This window comes from Pan paniscus, chromosome 8 (assembly GCF_029289425.2).
Source record: "Pan paniscus chromosome 8, NHGRI_mPanPan1-v2.0_pri, whole genome shotgun sequence".
Classification (NCBI taxonomy): Eukaryota; Metazoa; Chordata; class Mammalia; order Primates; family Hominidae; genus Pan; species Pan paniscus.
In genome coordinates, this window is record NC_073257.2 from 32002693 (window position 1) to 32025309 (window position 22617).

At 34.9% G+C, this 22617-nt stretch overlaps 1 protein-coding gene across 1 annotated transcript in view; it reads left to right on the forward strand.

The window, feature by feature from the left end:
- MALRD1 (MAM and LDL receptor class A domain containing 1) overlaps positions 1 to 22617 on the forward strand; it is a 642247-nt gene that overhangs the window by 237048 nt on the left and 382582 nt on the right. The window contains 2 exon segments of the mRNA XM_055092251.1: positions 15455 to 15702; positions 19532 to 19823. Of these exon segments, the coding sequence (XP_054948226.1) occupies positions 15455 to 15702; positions 19532 to 19823 (540 nt within the window).

Here is a 22617-nt window from a genome sequence, read left to right on the forward strand (position 1 = left end):
TAAGTATTTCATTTCTGCGGGGAGAGAGTGCTTATATAAATGTTATCATGTTTTTAATTTCAAATTCCACTTGTTGACTGCCGATATATAGGAAAGCAATTGACTTTTGTGTATTAATCATGTATCCTGCAACCCACGGTAATTGATTACTAGTTACAGAATATTTTTGTCTATTCTTTTAGAACTTTACATAGGTAATTATGCCATATGTGACCAAAGACAGTTTTATATCTTCCTTCCTGGTGTGCATAACTTTTACTTCCTTTACTTGTTTTACTGCATGAGCTAGGACTGTCAGTGTGATGTTAAAAAGGAGTTGTGAGAGGGAACATCCTTGTCTTGATCCTGATTTTAGCAAAAATGCGTCTAGCTTTTCACCATTAAATGTAATTTTAGCTGTAGGATTTTTTGTAGTTGTTCTTTAAGAAGTTGAGAAAGTTTCCCTCTATTTCTAGTTTGCTGAGAGTTTTTATCGTGAGTGGGTGTCGGATTTTGTCAGATACTTTTTCTCATGTATTGATATGACTGTATGATTTTTCTTCTTTAGCTTGTTGATGTGATGGATTACATTATTTGGTTTTCGAATGCTGAGCCAGCCTTACAAACCTGGAACAAGTCCCCTTTGGCTCTGGCATGTAGTTATTTTTAGACATTGTTGGATTTGGTTTGCTAATGTTTTACTGAAGATTCTCAGATCTACGTTCATGAGAGATGTTGCTCTTTAGTTCTTGTTTCTTATAAGTCTTTGTCTGGTTTTGGTATTAGAAATACTGGCTTCATACAATGAGTAAGAAAATATTCCCTCTGCTTCTATCTTCTATAAGAAATTGTAGAGAATCTTCCTACCATTTTTAGGTTGCTATCTTCTTGATTCAGCATTTGCTTGCTTGTTGTAATCTTTTGACTGCTTTCCAGAGTTCTGACAACATTGATTCGGACATTTTCTGCTTGCATTTTGATGTGTCTGTGGTTGAACGGAGCTTAGAGCTGCCTCTTCACCAGTTTGCAGATGTGACTTCTGCTTTTGCAAGAGACTCCCCACCTACAAGTTCTGCAGTTCATGTTGCTTCTCACCCACTGTTAAATTCTTTGTGTGATGTGTCTTTTTCTCTAAATTTATTCACAGTTTTTTTTTGATGTCTCAGACTTTTGTAAAACCATAACAAAATAAACCATAAAAAATATCACCTCCCACCAGGTCCCTCCCTGACATGTGGGGATTACAATTTGAGAAGAGATTTGGGTGGGGACAAAGAGCCAAACAATATAATAGTAGGTGTATATATTTATGGGGTACATGAGATGTTTGGATACAGGCATGCAACGTGAAATAAGCATATCATAGAGAATGGGGTATCCATCTCCTCAAGCATTTATCCTTTGAATTACGAACAATTCAATTATACTCTTTAAGTTATTTTAAGTAAAACTAAGATATTATTGATTATAGTCACCCTGATGTGCTGTCAAACAGTATGTATTATTATTTCTAACTATATGTATATATATATATATACACACACGTACATATACATACATATATATTATATATATAAAACTACATATATACTATATGCTAGTATATACATATACTAGTTATATACTATATATACAACTATGTGTATATATATAGTTAGAATGAATTAATAAGTCCTACTATTACCACGTCAGGGTGACTATACACACACACACACACACACACACACAAACACACATACGCACACACACATCCCTAAGAGGATGCTTTTCCTGTCAAAAGTCTGAAAAACAGTCTGCAGCTCTACACTTGGTTTGGACTTTATCCCAAGGCCATGCCTTCATGGTGGAGCCCTGGGTTTGATCTTTTCTGGAAGATGTATTTTAGCAGTCCACTATTTAAATGATCAATTAAAGTTTCTACTTCTGAGGTTTAAAATCTCAGAATTTCTGACCTCTCTCCTTGCCTTCTTAAATGTGTTTACTAGCTGCTCAGTTCTTTCCTGAGCTTATATTTTTCTCATGGCATCTTATCAAATACGTCAAGTAGTAGCCAATTCACATTTTCAACATTTTGCCCAAAAAGCTCCTCACACAAATTTGTAATATAATTATGTACATATTCAGCTTTCCACAATATGTTGGGCACCAGGTTTCTCAAATGTTTTGATGTTACATAACATAAATCTCAAAATTTTCAGTCTCCTATAATAGTTCCTTTATTGCTTGCCATCCTGGCCATTGCTACAAATTTTAGGTAATTTTTATGTCCTCACTCCATTACAAGTACTAACTTCTGCATAAGTCGTCTGTATCATGATAATGCTGTGTAACAAACTACCGCAAAATTCATTGCCATTTAAAAACCATTTCTTATTTTCACCCTGTATGTGATGAGGTTCTGTGATTTGTTTTCTTAATTTTTAAATTTCTAAATTTTGTAGGTACATAGTATGTGTTATATTAGTTCATTCTCACGCTGCTATAAAGACATATTTGAGACTGGGTAATTTAAAAATAAAAGAGATTTAACTGACTTACAGTTCCACATGGCTGGGGAGGCCTCAGGAAACTTACAATCACAGTGGAAGGTGTAGAGGAAGCAAGGAATGTCTTCCATGGAAGCAGAAGAGAGAGAACGAAGGAGTGAGTGCCATACTTTTAAACCATCAGATCTCCTGAGAACTCACTCACTGTCATAAGAACAGCATGAGGGAAACCGTCCTCATGATCTAATTACCTCCCACCAGGTCCCTCTCTGACACTTGGAGATTACAATTTGAGATGACATTTGGGTAGGGACAAAGAGCCAAACCATTTCATAGTAGATGTCTATATTTATGGGTTACATAAGATGTTTTGATACAGACATGCCTTGAGAAATAATCACATCACAGAGAATGGGATATCTACCCTCTCAAACATTTATCCTATGTGTTACAATCTATTTACACTCTTTTAGTTATTTTAAAATGTAAAATTAATTTATCACTGACTATAGTCAATTTGATGTGCTAACTTTTTTTTTTTGTACCCATTAACATCCCCACAAGATTCTGTGATTCGGGTTGAGCTTAGCAGGGCTTACTTGTAAGGTGTGGGTGGAGTCCAGGCTTGAGCCAGCAGCTACCTAAGGCATGTTCTTTGAGCAAAAAATAGGAGGAAAAGGGCACAAATCCAGCCATGAAAGTAAATGTTTATTCTCTGCCTGTGTCATGCCTCTAAATATTTCATTGGCCATACAAAGTCACAAATCCATTTCCAAAATCAGTGGGATAGAAAAGTGTACTCTGCATAGACTGGGAGGATGAGGGGAAAGAACATTTAATAAAAAAATCAACCAAACTCTTATACTCAATCACTTAATAGCAGTCTTTCACAATTATTACAGATATGTTTAAACACAGGTTATTTCCCACTGGATGAAATGTGCTTCAAAATATCATTACTTTTTATGTCATAGCAGTGCAAAATTTAGCATTGCTAAATAATTAAACTCACCTCTACTTAAATTTTGGTCTAGAGAGCATCAGCATCTTTGCCAGCATTGAGACCCCATCTGAGACTCATTAAATCATAAACTTCATGTTAGCAAGTTCCTCAGGTGATTCATATGTGTATTAAAATTTGAAAAGCATTGCTCTCAATAATATAAAAAATTTTACAAAGCTTTCTGGTGGAAGGGGGAGCTAGTATTGCACTCTTTAGTTCCTTGTCAACATAAGCAAATATTTATTGGTTTTAATATTTGATATTAATTTTTTAACCATTAGCAATAATTTGTTTTATTTTGTATATCTTTCTATATTTTTTACAACTTTCTCTCTGTTTTTATGAATTGAATAGACTAAAATATATTCAAGTCAAGACATAGTTCATATGCATGTATTTGCCTACTAATATAACTTATTGAAGGTTTTGAGAAACTTGTAAAAATGAGCATTCATTCAGCAAGTGTTTATTATGATATGTCTGGCATTTTTTCTAGTTTCTTGGGATAATGAAGTGAACAATACATACACATGTCCTGTTGTGGAGTTTCCATTCTGACTGTTGGTGGTGGGTGGGACACAAACATCAAACAAAATAAGTAAAATAACACTATATATATATATATATGTATATATATGTGTATATATGTATATATGTATATATGTGTGTGTATAAGTGTATATATGTACATATGTATATATACACACATATATATACACACACATATTTTATACATGCATGTATATAAAACACACACACACACACACACACACACAGATATTACAGTGATTAGTGGTCCAGCAAAAAGTAAGGAAAAGTAAAGCAAAATGCTTGCAGTGGTGGCTTATAATTTTAAATAGGGTAGTCATAGAAATTCTCATTGAGAAATTAATATTTGACTAAAGAATGAAAAATGATGAATCAAGCCAAAGGATATGCGATGTAACTGAAGGAGTTAAAAAAATCAAAGACATTTTTAAAAGCCAAGAATAATTAAAACACAGCCCCTTTTATTTCATCACCGTGTCAATAGCAGTGTCGTTTGGGTTCTATAAATGCATAAGGAGAATTTCACCACCCACTTTATCCCTCAGGATGTTTTTATTTACTGAGTTTTTTGAGTTGATGTGTTCACATCTTGACTGCCCTCTTTTAATTGTTATGGCATATAACTATATAGCGTTCTCTAATTTCCAAGTAAACAGATGAATTCTAGGAGAGAAGGGACTGTGGTTTGAAGGTATAATTGTTCCTTTTTGCAGTAAGGTTATATTATGTATATTATTTATTTATTATAGTAAGGTCGACGTTCCATCTGAAACTTTTTATCATTTTGTAATTAGTGCTCCGTTGTGGCAAAAATTAATTTCACAGTGTACACTGCCTCTGGGCTAGGGAGTAGTACACCAGTGTGCATTATCCTGGGTACTGAAAACCACTGACCTGCGTAATTACTTTGTTCTTAGTCAATAACCATTTAAAATCTAAGGAAGCATCTTATAATTAACACTCACATTATCTGACATATTACTACCAGATTTCCTTTTCATTTGTTTATTTGGTAAACATTAGGCAACCCCAATAGAAGTGGCCCTAGAGCAAAAACAAAGAAAACAAGATATGACCTGAATAATTGTGGAGCTTCTTGTCTAGTAAAAGAGATATGTAAATAAACATTTGCATTTCTTGAGAGTTAGAGAAAGTGCCAAGTACTTTTGGAGGGGCTAAATGAAGATAATTTAGTCATATATAAATACTAATCCCAACATGGGCTTTCATGAAAGTAACACATTGCTTTGAAAACAACCAGTGTGTTTTCAGAGATGTTATTAAGCATGGACTGAGAATAGCTTTTGTTTTCTTTGAAAAATTATGTTAGAAAATAGGTCAGGTATCATGATGTTATTAAGGGAGGCTTTCTGGGAAGGATCAGCTGTCCTGACTGCAGCTGAGTGACAGGAGCTAAGACCACTTTCATTGTCTTTCCAAAATTACCAGCAGTGGTCCCTCCTCTCACTATCGCAGTGTCTTAAGTGGCAAGTCTTAGGATAATATTTTCCAGATTATAAAATCAGGTCGTTGACAGAGAAGAAAAAATTATATGTGAAGGACCTCTCTGAATCACTCATGAGATAATCCATATTTTCCAAATGTTTGATATATAATGTGCCTTATGAATTTTCAAAAGGTTGATGCACATAGAGTTTTTCTAAATTATTTACCCTCAAAACTGCCTTTTTCTTTGTAGGAGCACAAATATGCCCTTTATAGGACGGTCATTCTGTATATCACAGTGTGAAAAATTTTGTTTAATGTATTTATGATTATTACTTCACAGAATAACAAAATACACTGGAAACCACTCTATCATAAATTCCTAATGATAATCAGCAAGTGATATTAATATTTTTAGCCTTCAATTTTGAAATAATTATGAATTCATAGAAACTTCAAAGAGAGTGCAGAAAAATACTATGTACCCTTCATGCATTTTTCCCTCAGTGGTTACCTAACTATGGTCCAGTATTAAAACCCAGAAACTAATATTGTCTCAATGTTTGAAAGTCTGCAGCATTTCATTACATGCATAAATTTGTGTAAAGCATCATTGCCACAATCAAGATACTCCATCTTTACAAAGATCTTCCTTGAGCTACTTCTTTATAGTCAAACTCATTCCCATCATCCCTAACCTCAGGAAGCCACTACTTTGTTTTATATCTCTTTGCTTTATCATGTTGAGAAAGTTATATAAATGGAACTATACAGGATGTGACCTTTGAGAATAGGTCTCAAAGATCTTCTTTCTCTCAGCATCATCCTCTTGAGATCCATCAAAGTTGTTGTGTGTATAAATCACGTTTTCCTTTGTATTGCTTAGTCATGTTTCATGCTATTGAGGTAACATACCCTGGTACTATTTTCCAGAGCGATTGCGTCGTGTCACACTACCACCAATAATGTACACAAGAACAAGTGTTTCCATGTCCTTGTGATGATTTGGTGGTGTTACTATTTTATTTTTATATTACCCTTCTTGTAACTGAGGAGTAATATCTCACCATGTTCTTAATCTGCACTTTCCCAGTAGCTTGTAATGTTGAATATTATTTCCTGTGCTTGTTTATAATCCATATATCCCCTTGGCTGAAATATCTCTTTTGCCCATTCTCTAATTAGACTTTTTAACTGTTGAGTTTTGAGAGTTCTTTACACATTATGGGTATAAGTCTTTTAACAGATATGTGAATGGCACATATTTTCTCTCCGGCTTTGGGTTGTCTTTTTTGTTCTCTTAACAGGATCATTTGCAGAGCAAACATTTTTAATGTTGATGAAGTTCAATGTATTGATCTTTCTTCTTCCAGATCATGCTTTGATATCACATCTAAGAATACTTCACCAAGTCCTACGTCCCTGATTTTCTCCTTTGTGTTCTTTAAAAAGTTGTATGATATTACATTTTACATTTAAGGGTATGAATCATTTAGTTAATTTTAGTCTAAAGTGTCAAATTTGGTCACAGTTTCTTTATTTTTATGTTTGCCCATAACCAACTACTCCAGCATCATTGACAAGACTGTCCTACTTTTATTTAATTGTTTTTGTACGTTTGTCAAAAATTAGTTGTACTTACATGGAGCTATTTCTGGGTTCTTTTCTGTTCTATTGATCCAGGTATCTATTCCTCCACCAGTACAAGACAGTCTGGTTAACTAAAACTGTATCATAAATCTTGAAATCAGTTAGATTAATTCCTCCTAATTCATTCTTCTTATACAAAATTGTTTTAGTTATTCTAGTTCCTTTGACGTTCTATATATATTTTATAAAAATATATATCTACAAATTATTTTGATGGAACTTTGATAAAAATTGCATTTAATACCATGTCAATTTGGGGAGAAGTCATATTTTTAATATATTGAGTTTTCCAATCATGAGCATAGTAGGTTTCTCCCCATTATTTAGATCTTTCATTTCTCTCATCAACATTTCGTAGTTTTCAACATACAAATTCTATGTATGTCTTACAACATTTACACCTATTTCATTTTCTGAAGGATTATAAATGGTATTATATATTAATTTTATTTCTGTCTTCATTTCTTGGATTCAGAAATAAATTGTAATTATTTAATTTTCCTTAATTCATATGGTATGTCAATCTTGTGTCCTGTGACCTTGCTGACTCATTTATTAGCTATCAGAGTTTTGTAGATTTTCTTTGTGGACAGTCATGCCTTCAGAAAATAAAAATGGTTTTTTAAGTTTTTCCCTCCTTCCCTCCCTCCCTTCCTCTCTTCGTCCTTCCCCACTTCCCAGTACACTCCTTAGTTTTTCTTTGTAGATATTTGTGCCTTCAGAAAATACAAACAGTTTTTAACCAACCTCCCTCCATCTGTCCGTCCGTCCGTCCGTCCCTCCCTCCCTCCCTCCCTTCCTCCCTCCCTACCTTCCTTCCTTCCTTCCTCCCTTCTTTCCTTTTCTTGAGATAGGAACTCACTCTGTTGCCCAAGCTGGAGTACAGTGGCACAATCTTGGCTCACTGCAACCTCCACCTCCCAGGTTGCAGTGATTCTGGTGCCTCAGCCTCCTGAATAGTTGAGATTACAGGCGTGCCCCACCATGCCTGACTAATTTTTGTATTTTTAGTAGAGATGGAGTTTCAACATGTTGCCCAGGCTGGTCTCAAACTCCTGGCCTCAAGCGATCCGCCCACCTCGGCTTCCCAAAGTGCTGGGATTACAGGCAAGAGCCACTGTGCCCGGCAGGTTTTAAGTCTTTCTTAGTTTAAGCTCATTGAAACAGGGATGTAACATTTAGACTTTTGTATAGTATTTATTATACTCAATTACAATTAATCCTAAATTTTTCATCTCCATCCTAGCACTTAACCCATTCTATTAAAATGTGAGAGAACTCCATTAGGACATGCTTATTGATGAACCAGCCCCAGCATCTATTACATTGTTAAATTAATTGATCAAATGAAACACCAACCAGTAAAGGAATCATTTTTATAACTTCCCTGACTTGGCTGACAGTGGAGGTGGAAGGAAGTCAACTAATTCCTGTTTCAACATTTTCATAAAAGAGAGTACATTGACTCATACCAAAGGCCTTTTCAACTGTCAGGTTTCCCTGTTGTAACAGTGTTTTTCCCAATATGAATCCACGTTTCCGTATTTTCCAAGTATGGATTTTGAGTATACTCCCTAAATGGAACAACAAAGCCTGAATGACAGCACATCTGTTTGCATGGGTTACTGAAGCCCACTGTTCAAATTTACTGCTCAGAAAAAAAATATATTACTGTCAAAATATTACTGCTTATTGACAATACACCTAGTCACCCAAGAGCTCTGATGGAGATATAATGGGAGACTAATGTTGCTTTCATGCCTACTAACACAATATTCGTTTTGTTGTCCATGAATCAAGGAGTAATTTTGACTTTCAGGTTTTACTATTTAAGAAATACATTTTATAAGGCGACAACCGCCATAGGGGGTGATTCCTTTGATGGATCTGGGCAAAGTAAATCTAAAACGTTCTGGAAAGGATTCACCATTCTAGATGCCATTAAAAGAACATTTGTGATTCATGGCAGAAGGTCAAAATGCTAACATTAATAGGAGTATGGAAGAAGTTGATTTTAACCTTCGTGGATGACTTTGAGGGCTTCAAGATTTCAGTGCAGGAAGTAACGCAGATGTGGTGGAAATAGCAAAAGAACTAGAATTAGAAGTGGAGCCTGAAGATGTGTCTGAATTACTGCGATCTCACGATAAACTTGAATAGAAGAGGAATTGCTTCTTACAGATGAGCAAGAAGTGGTTTCTTGAGATGGAATCTACTACTGGTGAAGATTCTGTAAACATGGCTGAAATGACAACAAAGGGTTTAGAATATTACAACTTAGTTGATAAAGCAACAGTAGGGTTTGAGAGGACTGACTTCCAATTGAAAAGAAGTTCTTCTGTAGGTAAAATGCTATCAAACAGCATCACATGCTACAGACAAGTCTTTGGTAAAGAGTCAACCAATGTAGCAAACTTTATTGTTGTCTTATTTTAAGAAATTGCTACAGTAGCCAACTTAGTAGCTACCTTCAGCAACCACCATCTTGAGCATTCAGCAACCATCAACATTGAGGCAAGACCCTCCATCAGCAAAAGCATGTTGATTCACTAAGTGTTCAGGTGATAGCATTTTTTGGGAATAAATTATTTTTAATTAAGGCATTTACATTTTTAGACATAATGTTACTGCACTTTTAGGACACTGTAGTATCATGTAAACATAACTTCTATATGCACTGAGAAACCCAAAATTTCATGTGATTTGCTTTATTGTGATATTCACTTTTTTGCAATGGCCTAGAATTGACAGAGCAACACATTAGAGGTGTGCCTGTGTATCCACATACACATGAATTTAGATGGAGAGAATGGAGAAAATATAAACATTTGTGAACTTGGTTAAAGGGTAAATGAAATATATTTTTATTATTCTTGCAACTTTTTTGCAAGTTTGAAACTATTTCAAAATAAAATTTTGCAAAAATATTGTTAAGAAAATGAGAAATGCTAACTTGAAAAAAACTCAAATGATAAGTCCAAGAATATATACATATGTAACTAACCTGCACATTGTGCACATGTACCCTAAAACTTAAAGTATAATAATAATAAATAAAAAATAAAAAAAGAATGTTCTTTTTAAAAGTAGATATAGTAGATAAAATTTTACTAATTTTTAATTTAAAGAAGGGAAGATACAAATAAATGTAGTTTTGCTAAAGGAGACATATAAAGGATATAGAGAACAATAACTCTGTGCTAATTTGCAAATGTCAATGATATAGTCAATTTTCCAGGGGCAAAATAACCAAAATTAACTAATAAAGCAAAAAACCTGAAAAGACCATCAACTATCGAATAACTTATCAACAAATGTCCTCCAGTTCTTTCTCCTGGGATAGATACTGCGGAGTTCTATCAAATTTTAATGAACTAATAATGCCCAAAGAAACTATTTCAATCATATGAAAAGATGGAATTTATTTTATTAAGCTAATATATCACTGATAATGAAGCCTCCAAAAATTAGACAAGTGATATTCAAACATCCTGTGAATATACATGCAGAAAAGCTTAAGATGATAGCAAACTAAATTCATCATAATATATATAGTATATACATAGTAATATATCATACACTTTGAGATGAAGATCTTATATAACATTTTAAGTGTATTTTAATGTCATAATGTATTAATGTACCCAAATCACTGAAGAAAATAGTAGCAAGCTGATAGGTGCTGAAAATACTTGTTTAAATTAAGCAACCATTTCTTACGATATGCAGAGCATGCATACGGTTATTTTAACACATTAAAGCTGATCTAACAAATTAGGGAACAGTGAAAATACTTATATTAAAATCAAGAACGTGTCAAAGTATCTACTATTAGTATTACTATTTAATATTGTTTTTGTGGTTCTGGTCAATATATAAAACATGAAATGAAATCAAGGATGCTCAAATTATAATTATTTTTGAATGATATGATTATATAGTGCAAAAGCCCAAGAGATTTACCTTTAAACAAGTAAACATTTAAGTAACTGGGTTGTATAATGTCCACTGAAAATTTGTGGACACCTGATCACCTGGAATTTTAAACTCATGGTCACCTGGAATCTCAGAATGTGAGCTTATTTGGAAATAGGGCTTTTGCAGATGTCATCTAGTTAAAGTCCTGCTGGATAAAGGTGGGACCTAATTCTGTGACTCGTGTACTTATCAGAAGAGGGAAAATTGGGCACAGACTGACAGAAGATGATGTGAAGACAAACTGGGAGAATGACATGTGATTGATGTGATACGTCTACAAGGCAAGGAACACTATGATGGCCTGTAGCCACCAGCAGCTATGAAGAGGCAAGGAAGGATTCTTCTCTGTAGCCATCAGAGAGAGCATGATGCTGCCAACACCTTCATTTCAGACTTCCAGTCTGAAAATGAAGTCAGAGAAAAAAATTCTGTTGATTTAAGCCACCCAGTTTGTGATACTTTTGTTATGCAGCCCTAGGAAACTAATACCTAGCTTCTGTAATTATGCCTTTTGCTTTCGTGTCTTAACATCAGGATTTGAAAATCTTGTCCTGTATAATTAGCATAGTATTCTACAATATGTTAATAGTTCTTCCAAAAAAAAAAAGATTCCTTAGTCAAATAAATTGGGAATATACTCTGTTGTATGAAGAAATAGTTTGCATATTGTGGGAATTCTCAGAGCCTTTAATATATTAGCATCTTTTAAAATCTTTCAAAGAAAGATAAAATTTATAGAATTGATCCCATTCATTTGAATGCAGAATCTTCTTCCTCTGAATGACAAATTGACACCTGTAGGACATTCACATTCAGATGAACAGTTAAAGAAGTGATGAACTACATCATGTCATAATACCTCAAGAATAATCACACTAAATTGAACGACTGCCATCTTCATGTTGGTACCAACTCACAGAGGAAGGAGTCTCTTAGAGAATTTTTTCTATAGATACATGTACTTTCTTATCCCATTGTATTTGTAAATTTGTTTTATTTTAGCTCTCACCCCTAACTGCTGCATCCCACATTATCAAAGGGAATAGTACTAAAGGAGCTGTGTGTGGTATCCTTCTTCAGCTCATAGCTCTGCTACTTACTGTGGAATACTAAGCAAAGTTTAATTCCGAACTTCAACTTTCTCATCAACCAAAATAAGAATAATAACTATTACATAGAGACGAAGTGAGGATTAAATGAAATGACAGATATAAAGAGAATGTTTTAGGACCTGGCATACATTATATTTAATACCCACTACCCCTCTTTTCCTATTTTCCTAAATGTGCTTTATTTATAGAATATGCTGAATAAATTTATATTGAATGAATACATGAATATAATGGTATGATTTTAATTTTTTGAGTTTGATGATAGGACCTCAAAAGGAATTATGTTATGTTCCTTCAAAATATGCCTTTTCAAATGAGGCATATTTTGTACCTGTAAGAGATATCGATCAATGGACAAATTATAGGATTGGGAAAGGTAGAAAATAGTTTGATTGATGACACAGCTTTAGACAAAGGTGATCATTGTCTTCCTGATGGCACAGGTGTCTGATATTGGCATTAATTGCACCAGAAATGCCAGGAATTGGCATCAGTTCCCAAGACTATGTGCTACTTTTTTTACCTGGTGCCTATAGGAAATAATAGGATATGAAATTATAAGTTGTTCCCCCTCATCACAGTGATGTGAAATTCAAACTACTTATTTTTGCTTATTTTATTTTCCCCACTGGTATATTAGAAATAAACTTTCCAAGGAAACATAACTTCAAAACAAGGGAAAAGATCAAAAGAAAAATATGATTTACATTATAAAGATCTATTTAGCAGTGTTTACATGAATAAAAATATCAAATCTGTTTTTCAGCAGCACACATTATTTTCTTGTACAAATGGCCTCTCTAGATGCTGCTCTGTATGCTAATATATTTCTCACAGGCTGCTAAATTTTCCAACACAAGGCAACTGAATTATTTACTTCATTTTATAGTTCTTAACTAAGACAGCGGTTCATATTCTAAACTGGATGCTGAGTTGGGGTTCATTATTATTTTCCTGACATCTACTCCCCAGTCCTTTGAAAGGATACTTAGAACTTCAGTATTCTATACTACAAGAGGTTATAAGTATTATAGTCTATTCTAGGAAAAAAAATTACAAAATGCATTTCAAATGACATTTGAAAACTGAATTAGCAGTTAGATTTTTAAAAGGCATTCTCTTCATTTGATGACATAAATTATGACAGAAAATGTATCTCTATCCTTGAAGACATTACAAATTTGTATTGACTGTTAAACAATTTAGAAAAACAAATTATTAGTCTTGATGTTTTCTTGAAGTAATCTTTTTTTTTAGTTCTTTCAGCAGCTAAAAATGATTATTTTAAGCCCTTTTTCTTTATTGTACAAGTTTCTTGCTCAGAGGTGTAATAAAGTTAGCTTACATTTTATGCTGGTATTTTCTTATATATCCCCAAATGACATAGAAACAATGGTAAAACTCGTATGTTTTCTTTTTTAATTTTTAAATTTTAATTTAATTATTTGTAGAGACAAAGTCTCACTTTGTTGGCCAGGATGGTCTTGAACTCCTAGCCTCATGTGATCCTCCCACCTTAGCCTCCTAAAATGTTGTGATTACAGGGGTGAAGCACTCCACCCAGCCTCGTATGCTTTCATATTCTCCACCTTATAAACTACAAAGAGTAATTGGTTTATTTTGCACCTTGAGACAATTTTATCTGACTTGGGATAACTGTAAGAATGTATCTATACAGAAACAAACAAACAAAAACCTCACTGATTTGATGCCAAGTGCAATAGAACTTGGACATTCTTAAAGAGTCATATGTAATAAAATAGAGTACATGATTTGTCCAGGAATTACCATAGCATCTGTGGGGTTATCTGCCTTTCTTTGGCTTGTGCATTGGAGAGCAAATCCCTGAGTGTTTTGATGACAGAATCATTCTTGCCCTCATTTGCCTTCAAAATTTTGAACAATTGTTTAAATGAGGCTGATTTAAGAGAGAAACATTTATCTGAAGACATATCAACATGCTACCCTAGGTTCTTTTCAAGTTTTTTTAATATTTGGACACTTATTTCACTGATGATTTTACAGATTTTTCTTTCAGTTGTAATATTCAAGAAGAACTTCATAAAGAATTATTGTCATTAAAGAATTCTAAACAGTACATTTTGTTACTTACCAATTACTCACTCATTGGTTTTTTGTTTTTTGTTTTTGAGATGGAGTCTCGCTCTGTCACCCAGGCTGGATTGCAATGGCACGATCTCATTCACTGCACCCTCTACCTCCTGGGTTCAAGCAGTTCTTCTGCCTCAGCCTCCCAAGTAGCTGGGACCACAGATGCCTGTCACCATGCCCAGCTAATTTTGTATTTTTAGTAGAGATGGGGTTTTACCATGTTGGCCAGGCTGGTCTTGAACTCCTGACCTTAGGTGATCCACCTGCCTCAGCCTCTCAACGTGCTAGGATTACAGGTGTGAGCCACCATGCCCAGCCTCCCTCATTGGTTTTATGCAGAATCATGAATATTGACTTAAAAATGAAAAGTATCAAAAGTCCTAAATATATAAATGTATAAGGTATGACACCTTCATACAACAATGCTCAGTTTTATAACATCTTCACTACCATTTTCAGCTTCATAATTTACTTGAAGCACGATAAAAAGATGCCTGTGTAATTACTACTGTCATGGAAATGGGAAAATAAAACAACTTAAGCAATGACAGTAATAAAATACTTCAAAAAGTACCTGGGAGATAGTGTGGTATTTAATGCAACTTAACATGTTTAATTTCTGCAACTTATTTCGATAAGCTCATTCAAATTATCACACCTTTTTACCTCACTTTTCTGTTTCACAATTTTCTCTAAAATAAAGAACTGTTCTAAAAAAATAACTACTATGATAAATGATAACTTTTGCTTGGGGCAGCATTACCCAACCTAAAATGTATTGCAGAATAATAAACTTCATAAATTTCTTACCAAGACCTGAGAAGCATAGATGAGAAGACAGAATAAATAAATTATATTGACCAAATAGGTATTTAGAGAAGGAAATGTGTGTAATGCTAAAATAGTTTATCAGTTTTGAAACTGGGACCAGATTTGTAGAGAAATGAACTTACAGAAGCCACAGAAATAGCTGTGTGTATCGCAAACCAAAATAGTCTCTTTATATGTTGCTATCAGGATAGCATTATAAAGGTTTCAAATATTACATGATACAGCAAGATCACTGCAGTTTTGAATTGCATGTTTTAAAGTAGGCAAATTTCCATTTTCTGTAACATATATTTGGAAATATTTTCCAGGTACCTCCAGTGGGCGCTGTGATTTCGAATTTGACCTTTGTTCCTGGGAGCAGGAGAAAGATGAGGACTTTGACTGGAATCTGAAAGCTAGCAGCATCCCTGCAGCAGGAACAGAGCCAGCAGCAGATCACACTTTGGGAAATTCATCTGGTCATTACATCTTTATAAAGAGTTTCTTCCCTCAGCAGCCCATGAGAGCTGCCAGAATTTCAAGTCCAGTTATAAGTAAGAGAAGCAAAAACTGCAAGGTATGGGGAAAATCGAACCAACCAACCAAACAAACACAGAATTATTGCGAGCAAGTTGATAAATTGACATACAGAAAATAGAGTGGCTGGGGCCAGAGAAAAGATGAGTTTGAATTTATTCAACTTTGGATATGTGAGGGAGGGAAAAAATGATGTTCAGAATGAAAGGGAAGGATTGCTATAACTGTTGGAAGAATTTCTCCTATGGATAAATTCCATGGATACTGAAGTTTGGGAAACTGTTGGAAAATTCCATGGTTGTTATTCACAACCATGTATAATACAGAAGAAGTAAGATATATCAGTTGTTTTCTCTTAAGAAGTTTAGTACTTATTAAAACTATGGAAATTTTACAAACAGAAATAGAATTAAACAACAGTCAGTATATGAAAACATGAAAATCATGAAAACATCTATGGAGAATTAAAAGTATAAATAAGGTTGTATGGCTCTTTGGGAAAAGCAGCAGCCTCATTTGATAACTATGTATTTACAGGGTTTTCCACCTTCCTTTGTTTATTGTTTGCTTGTTTGTTTATATTCCATAAAAGACTTGAGTTAGCTAGGCTAGGAACTAAATTTAGCTTTACATATAGTACAAATTAAGTGTTCAGAGATCACAAGCACTCAGAGATCTCTTGCTTACAAGAGATGGATACAGAAATAAATACATTTACAATAAGAAATGCAGTCTGTAATTTCTGAACACATGTATTCTGACTAGAGTGTTCCCCAATGTTTGAACTCCAAAAAGCAAACAAATTACATCCAGAAACTTTCTTCCCTTCCCCTTCCCTTCAACAGTCTCACTCTGTCGCCCAGGCTGGAGTGCAGTGGCGTGATTTCAGCTCACTGTAACATCCACCTCCCAGGTTCAAGTGGTTCTCCTGCCTCAGCTGCCTAAGGAGCTGGGATTACAGGCGTGCGCAACCATCCCAGCTAATTTCTGTATTTTTAGTAGAGATGAGGTTTCACTATGTTGCCCAGGCTGGTCTCGAACTCCTGACCTCAAGTGATCTGCCCACCTTGACCTCCCAAAGTGTCGGGATTACAGGCGTGAGCCACTGCGCCCAGCCCAACTTACACTTCTCTGTGCCTGTGTCCACAACTGACGGAGCCCTAACCATGGGAGAGAGACATATCAAACAGCCTTCAACACCTTACCACTGCCATAGTATTAATACATGTTAAACTTTTACTTTGTCTTAAGAGTTTTTCTGTCTCATCGTGAGTTGATTTTATAGTTTAACTCTCATAGAGCAATTTCATCTATCACATAGACAGTGAAGATTTTTCTGTAAGGAAAGTGACATGATCAGATGAGAGTTTTAGTGACAGCACTTGGTCAGCAGTCTAGAATGAAAGTAAATCATACAAATCTATTTTGGCAAAAATTGAGTTTTTATCAAGTATAGTTTCTATCTGTTTTTACTGTCTTCCAGATAACTTAGTACTTTCTCAAGAATAAAACCCAAGCACACCAGATTTTCTCTATGTTGGGTATATATCTATAAATTTAGCTTTATACATCTATAGATATTCTGAAAATCACAAATTAGTTTTAGTCTTATAAACCTAATTAAATATTAAATACAAAATACGACAATTCCAGGTTGACCTCTAAGCTTTTCTATTTAAACACTTCTAAAAATGTCCAGTGGATTATTTTTTCATACTGTAGTAACTAAGATTTCATCCATTGCTATATTCCCCTGGTCCCAGAACTAGAGTCCCCAATGTTTTAAACATCTGTGTGAAAATAATGAAGTATGCCTAGAAGAAATGTCAAAAAATTAATGATGAATGGTTCATTTTATGAATATTTATGATATAGATGGAATAAAAGCAAGTAAGGAAAGATTGTGCTAGGAAATATTGGGTCTCCTATATTAAAAATATATTCATCGGGTAAGCAGATTGACCTCCCAGCTTTTTATGAGAATCACCTCTGCCCCTTCATCTTGTGGAATACCTTTCAAGCAGAAATAATCAATTTTTTTTTCTTTGTAGGGGTTGGTGTATAGGAAGGATGCATGTAGAGGGTGATGAGAGAAGAGATGAGACCTTAATGATTTTTTCTTTTTCTTTTTCTTTTTTTTTTTTTTTTGAGATGGAGTCTCAGTTTGCTGCCCGGGCTGGAGTGCAGTAGTGTGATCTCTGCTCACTGCAACCTCTGCCTCCCAGGTTCAAGCAATTCTCCTGCCTCAGCCTCCTGAGTAGCTGGGACTGCAGGCGCACACCACCAAGCACAGCTATTTTTTTGTTGTTGTTGTATTTTTAGTAGAGACAGGGTTTCACCAAGTTGGCAAGGCTGGTCTCGAACTCCTGACCTCTGGTGATCCGCCTGCCTTGGCCTCCCAAAGTGAGGGGATTACAGGTGTGAGCCACCGTGCCTGCCAATGCTTAGAAGATTTTTATTCACTCTCACTACCCTGTGTTAGGCTTTGTGGTCACCAGATGTTCCCCTTGGAAATAGGGGTGTTGGTGCATCTGTTTGCATGTTAACCTGATGGCATCATTCAGCAAATGACCTGAAGAAGATACAAACGTATTTACTGAGACATAAAACATATGCCTCATATTTGTTGCACGAATAAGACAAACAAAAGGAGAAGTCCCTCTTTGTAGCTGCAAGGGGTCCTTGCAGAAGTGTGCCACACAGGTGGCTCTGGGATGCTGTCTGAGAGGTTGGCCCCTGGCCACTTTGTTTCTCACTCAAATGAGTCATGGTACCCAAGTTTCACCGGTACCAGGACAATCCATAATGATCACAGAGCTCATGTTGGGAAAGTTAGTCCACAGAACAAGTATTTTGGGGTCATAAAATAATAATTAAAGATTTCATCAGTTGGGAGATGGTAGAGTCACTGCATGGCTCACCCATTCTTCGTTGATCCTTTTTGAATTAATGTACTGCATATATGATTTAATGGTGTTCATTTTTCTTCTTGTAGAGTATGATATATGTGACTGCTAGTGTTTCAAACATGTTTTTTTTCCTATGTGCAGAACAGTTTCGTCACTGTTTTCCCTCATTCACACAAATGACAAGACAAAAGCTTTAAAGGCTTTGAATTCCTACTGCTCCTAACCTGTCCTGTTCTTTTCCCAGAATTTTTCTGGACTTTTTTCACTGTGTGACAATCACTGAAAATCTAGTAAATTTCATCTATGCAACATTGAAATATTAATCCCTGAAAATACTTTTTATTAATTTTTACTCAGAGAAAAGCTCCCTGGGCTGCTCTGTGAAGGCCCATTTGTAGCATTTCAAGTAAAATTTGGATAATTACCGTTCTGGGGTTTTGCTGTATTTAAATGGAGCCCAGAGAATCTTACAGAACTGAAAAAGTGTTTCAAGTACAAGAATGGCAGTGGAATAAGCAAAAGAAGAAAAGAAAAAAATTTAAGTTTCATGAGATTAAGAATAATCTTCTTTTGTTCCTGTTATTTCTTAATCATGAAAAGTCTTTTTGTATAATGCATAGCAATTTAATGATCTTGTATTCCTTTGACAATGGGCTCTAAGAGTTTATGAAGGAATCTTACTTTTAGAAGTCACAGAGAGAAAGTAAACTCAGCCCTTTAATTCCTACTAAATTTCTATTTGATTCTTCCTCTGCTGTCTCCCATACATTGCAACATATGATTCAAGGCTGGTCTAACTTCACTCAGTGTTAAAGTGCAGACAGAGCAAGAGAATAAACAGGTGTAATTTTCCTTCAGAAATCTGTTAATCAAGAAGAGGGCAATGTGATAGAACTGAAAATACTATCATATTAATTATACTAATCATATCATATGTAATATTCCTATTCTTGATTACAGATTATTTTTCATTATCACATGTATGGAAATGGCATTGGGGCACTCACCTTAATGCAGGTGTCAGTCACAAACCAAACGAAGGTTCTACTTAACCTCACTGTAGAACAAGGCAATTTCTGGCGGAGAGAAGAACTGTCACTGTTTGGTGATGAAGACTTCCAACTCAAATTTGAAGGTAGAGTTGGGAAAGGTCAGCGTGGAGACATTGCCCTTGATGACATTGTGCTTACAGAAAATTGTCTATCACTCCATGATTCCATGCAAGAAGAACTGGCAGTGCCTCCTCCAACAGGTACATTCTAATCTGTGTGTGTGTGGTATTTTTGCATGGTGAAAGGTGAAAAGGAAGAAAGAAAATGCAAAAGAAATAGCATAAACACCTAGTAATTTATCACTTTCATAAAGAAAATATAAGATCTTTTTAAACTCAAAAAAATATTTCTCAAGCCTTTATTCATAAAAATGTCTTCCACATTTTCTCCAAGTTTTGGTCTGTTTATCAGTTCCTGGCTTCTCTGTTTAGTCACCTTCCTCTTAGATCAATAAAATAAGAGAAGACTCCTTTGTTTGCAGTCTGCTTCAGAATTTAATCCTAAGCAAACATCTATTCACTTCCAATAAAACATAGGTAAGTTGAGGACTGAGTTATTCAATTTTAATTAGACATTTTTGAGGTTATGATATTTGCCACCTTCTTCATGGACCCGTGAGCATGCCAATTTGATATTGAAACAAAGCAGATGATTAAATGTGTCCATATGTCCTTTTAACCTAAAATAACTTTTGATAATTTGTTGAAAGAATTTTACTCAAATGTTGAGTTGGCAGATGTTCAATATAATTCCTACAGATACAATGTTGTAAGTAGTAGAATTAGCAAGCACCATTAACCCATATAATATTAAAGGTCTGAGATGAAAATAAACGCAATAAATATTATTAATGAGACAAAGGAGTAAATTTTATTAGCCAGTGATATGATAGATACTACTTTTTTTTTCTTTTTTTCTTTTTTTGAGACAGGGTGTAGCTCAGTCACCCACACTGGAGTGCAGTGGTACAGTCTAAGTTCACTGCAACCTCTTCCTCCTGGGCTCAATTGATCCTCCCACCTCAGCCTCCTGAATAGCTGGGTTTACAGGCATGCTCCACCACACCTGGCAAATTTTTGTGTTTTTTGCAGAGATGGGGTCTCACCGTATTGCCTTGGTTGGTCTCAGACTCTGGGGCTCAAGAGATCCACGTGCCTTGGCCTCCCGAAGTACTGGGATTATAGGCATGAACCACCATGCCCAGCAGATATTAATTTTTTAAACCATGAGTTTAGTGTAGAAAACAGAAGTGCAGTTTCATTGATATTTAAATTATATTTATTATAATTGATGAATATAAAAATGGTTTATTAAGAGCAAACTAATTTGTTTGCTCTGGCTTGTAACATAGTAGGTGGAATGGGCAGTGTTGCCACTTCTGCCTTCCCCGTTTATTTCAAAGCAAGTATTTTCATTTGGTTACAAAGAAGTTTCTAGATAAATGTTTCCCAGTTGACAATTAGTTAAACAAGCTCTTTGCCTGACAGGCTTCTAACACTATATGGAATAGTATAGAGGAAAGCAAATAAACATTTTAAGACTGTAATGAAAGGGAAATATACATAGGTGGATTTAATGCAAAGGTAATTGACCTGCCCAAGATACTCTACTTCTCCAAGAAAAGCTTTGCCTTTCATTCTGTGTGGGATGTTTGATGGCAGATATAGGTCTTATATAAGTCTGGTCCTTTGAAGAGTAATTATTTGATCGTAATAAAAAATAATCTTGTAGCATCCAGTTGGTGGGGGAGCAAGAGTTTTGTGGTGGTTTTTTTTTGTTTGTTTGTTTGTTTTTTGTTTTTTGGTAGAGACGAGTTTTCGTTATGTTGGCCAGGCTGATCTGAAACTCTTGAGCTCAAAGCAATCCACCTGCCTCAGCCTCCCAAAGTCCTAGGATTACAGGCATGAGCCACATGCCCGACTCAAGGAAGCAACATTAAAAAAAAAGTTAAACCACTTTAAAATTTAATAAACAACTATTGAGTGGGATACTAAAGGAACAAACCAATCTTGTTGGGGATTTTAAGACTTTAAACTAGTAAAATCTTGAATGAGGTCATATTTTAGGAAATCTGCAACAGGAAAATTTTAAAGTATGTACAAAATAGTATTGATTATACACTAATTACAAATTAAGAGCACAGATGAATCATACCAGAGCTCTTTGAATATCATAATATTCGAGGGGGTGTATTAAAATTTTTAATGAATATAATTTGTTTTAAAAAATTGCTCTTAAAAATAATACAAGATGGCAAGTGGGTAGGAAAAAAATGCCTTGAATAACTTTAATATTGAGTAGGATGTAACTAAATACCAGGAGAAATATTTAAACATTACGCAGTACTGAACACTAGATTGTATTCCTTCAATCTAACTGTATTTTTGTACCCATTCACCAGCCTCTCTTTATCTCCCCATCCCCACTACCCTTTCCAGCCTCTGGTAACTACCATTCTACTCTCTACCTTTGTGGGATCATTTTTTTTAGTTCTCGCATGTGAGTGAGAACACGTGATATTTGTCTCTGTGCCTGGCTTATTTCACTTAACATAATATCCTCCAGTTCCATCCATGTTGCAAATAGGATGAATATCATTAACAATAATTTACTGTATATTTCCAAATAACTAGAGGAATGAATTTGGAATGTTCCCAACATTTAAAAAAATGATAAATGTTTGAGGTGATGGTTATCCCAATTACCCTGATTTGATCATTACACATCACATGCTTGTATCAAAATATCACATGCCCCCTATAAGTATGTACAGCTATTGTGTATCCATAAATATTAAAAATAAAAAAGAAGTTTGGAGAAAAGTAAGCAGAAAAACTTTTATGAGGTGGTAGTGAAAAATAAAACATTCAGCTGAGGATATCTAATTTGAAATGTATTTATAGCATGCTCAAGAATTTGGAACCACACTTAGAGCTCATAGGAGGGAAAGATCCCTTCAGTTTGTAGGGCAGGGGCAGTGGAATTTGAGCCCTG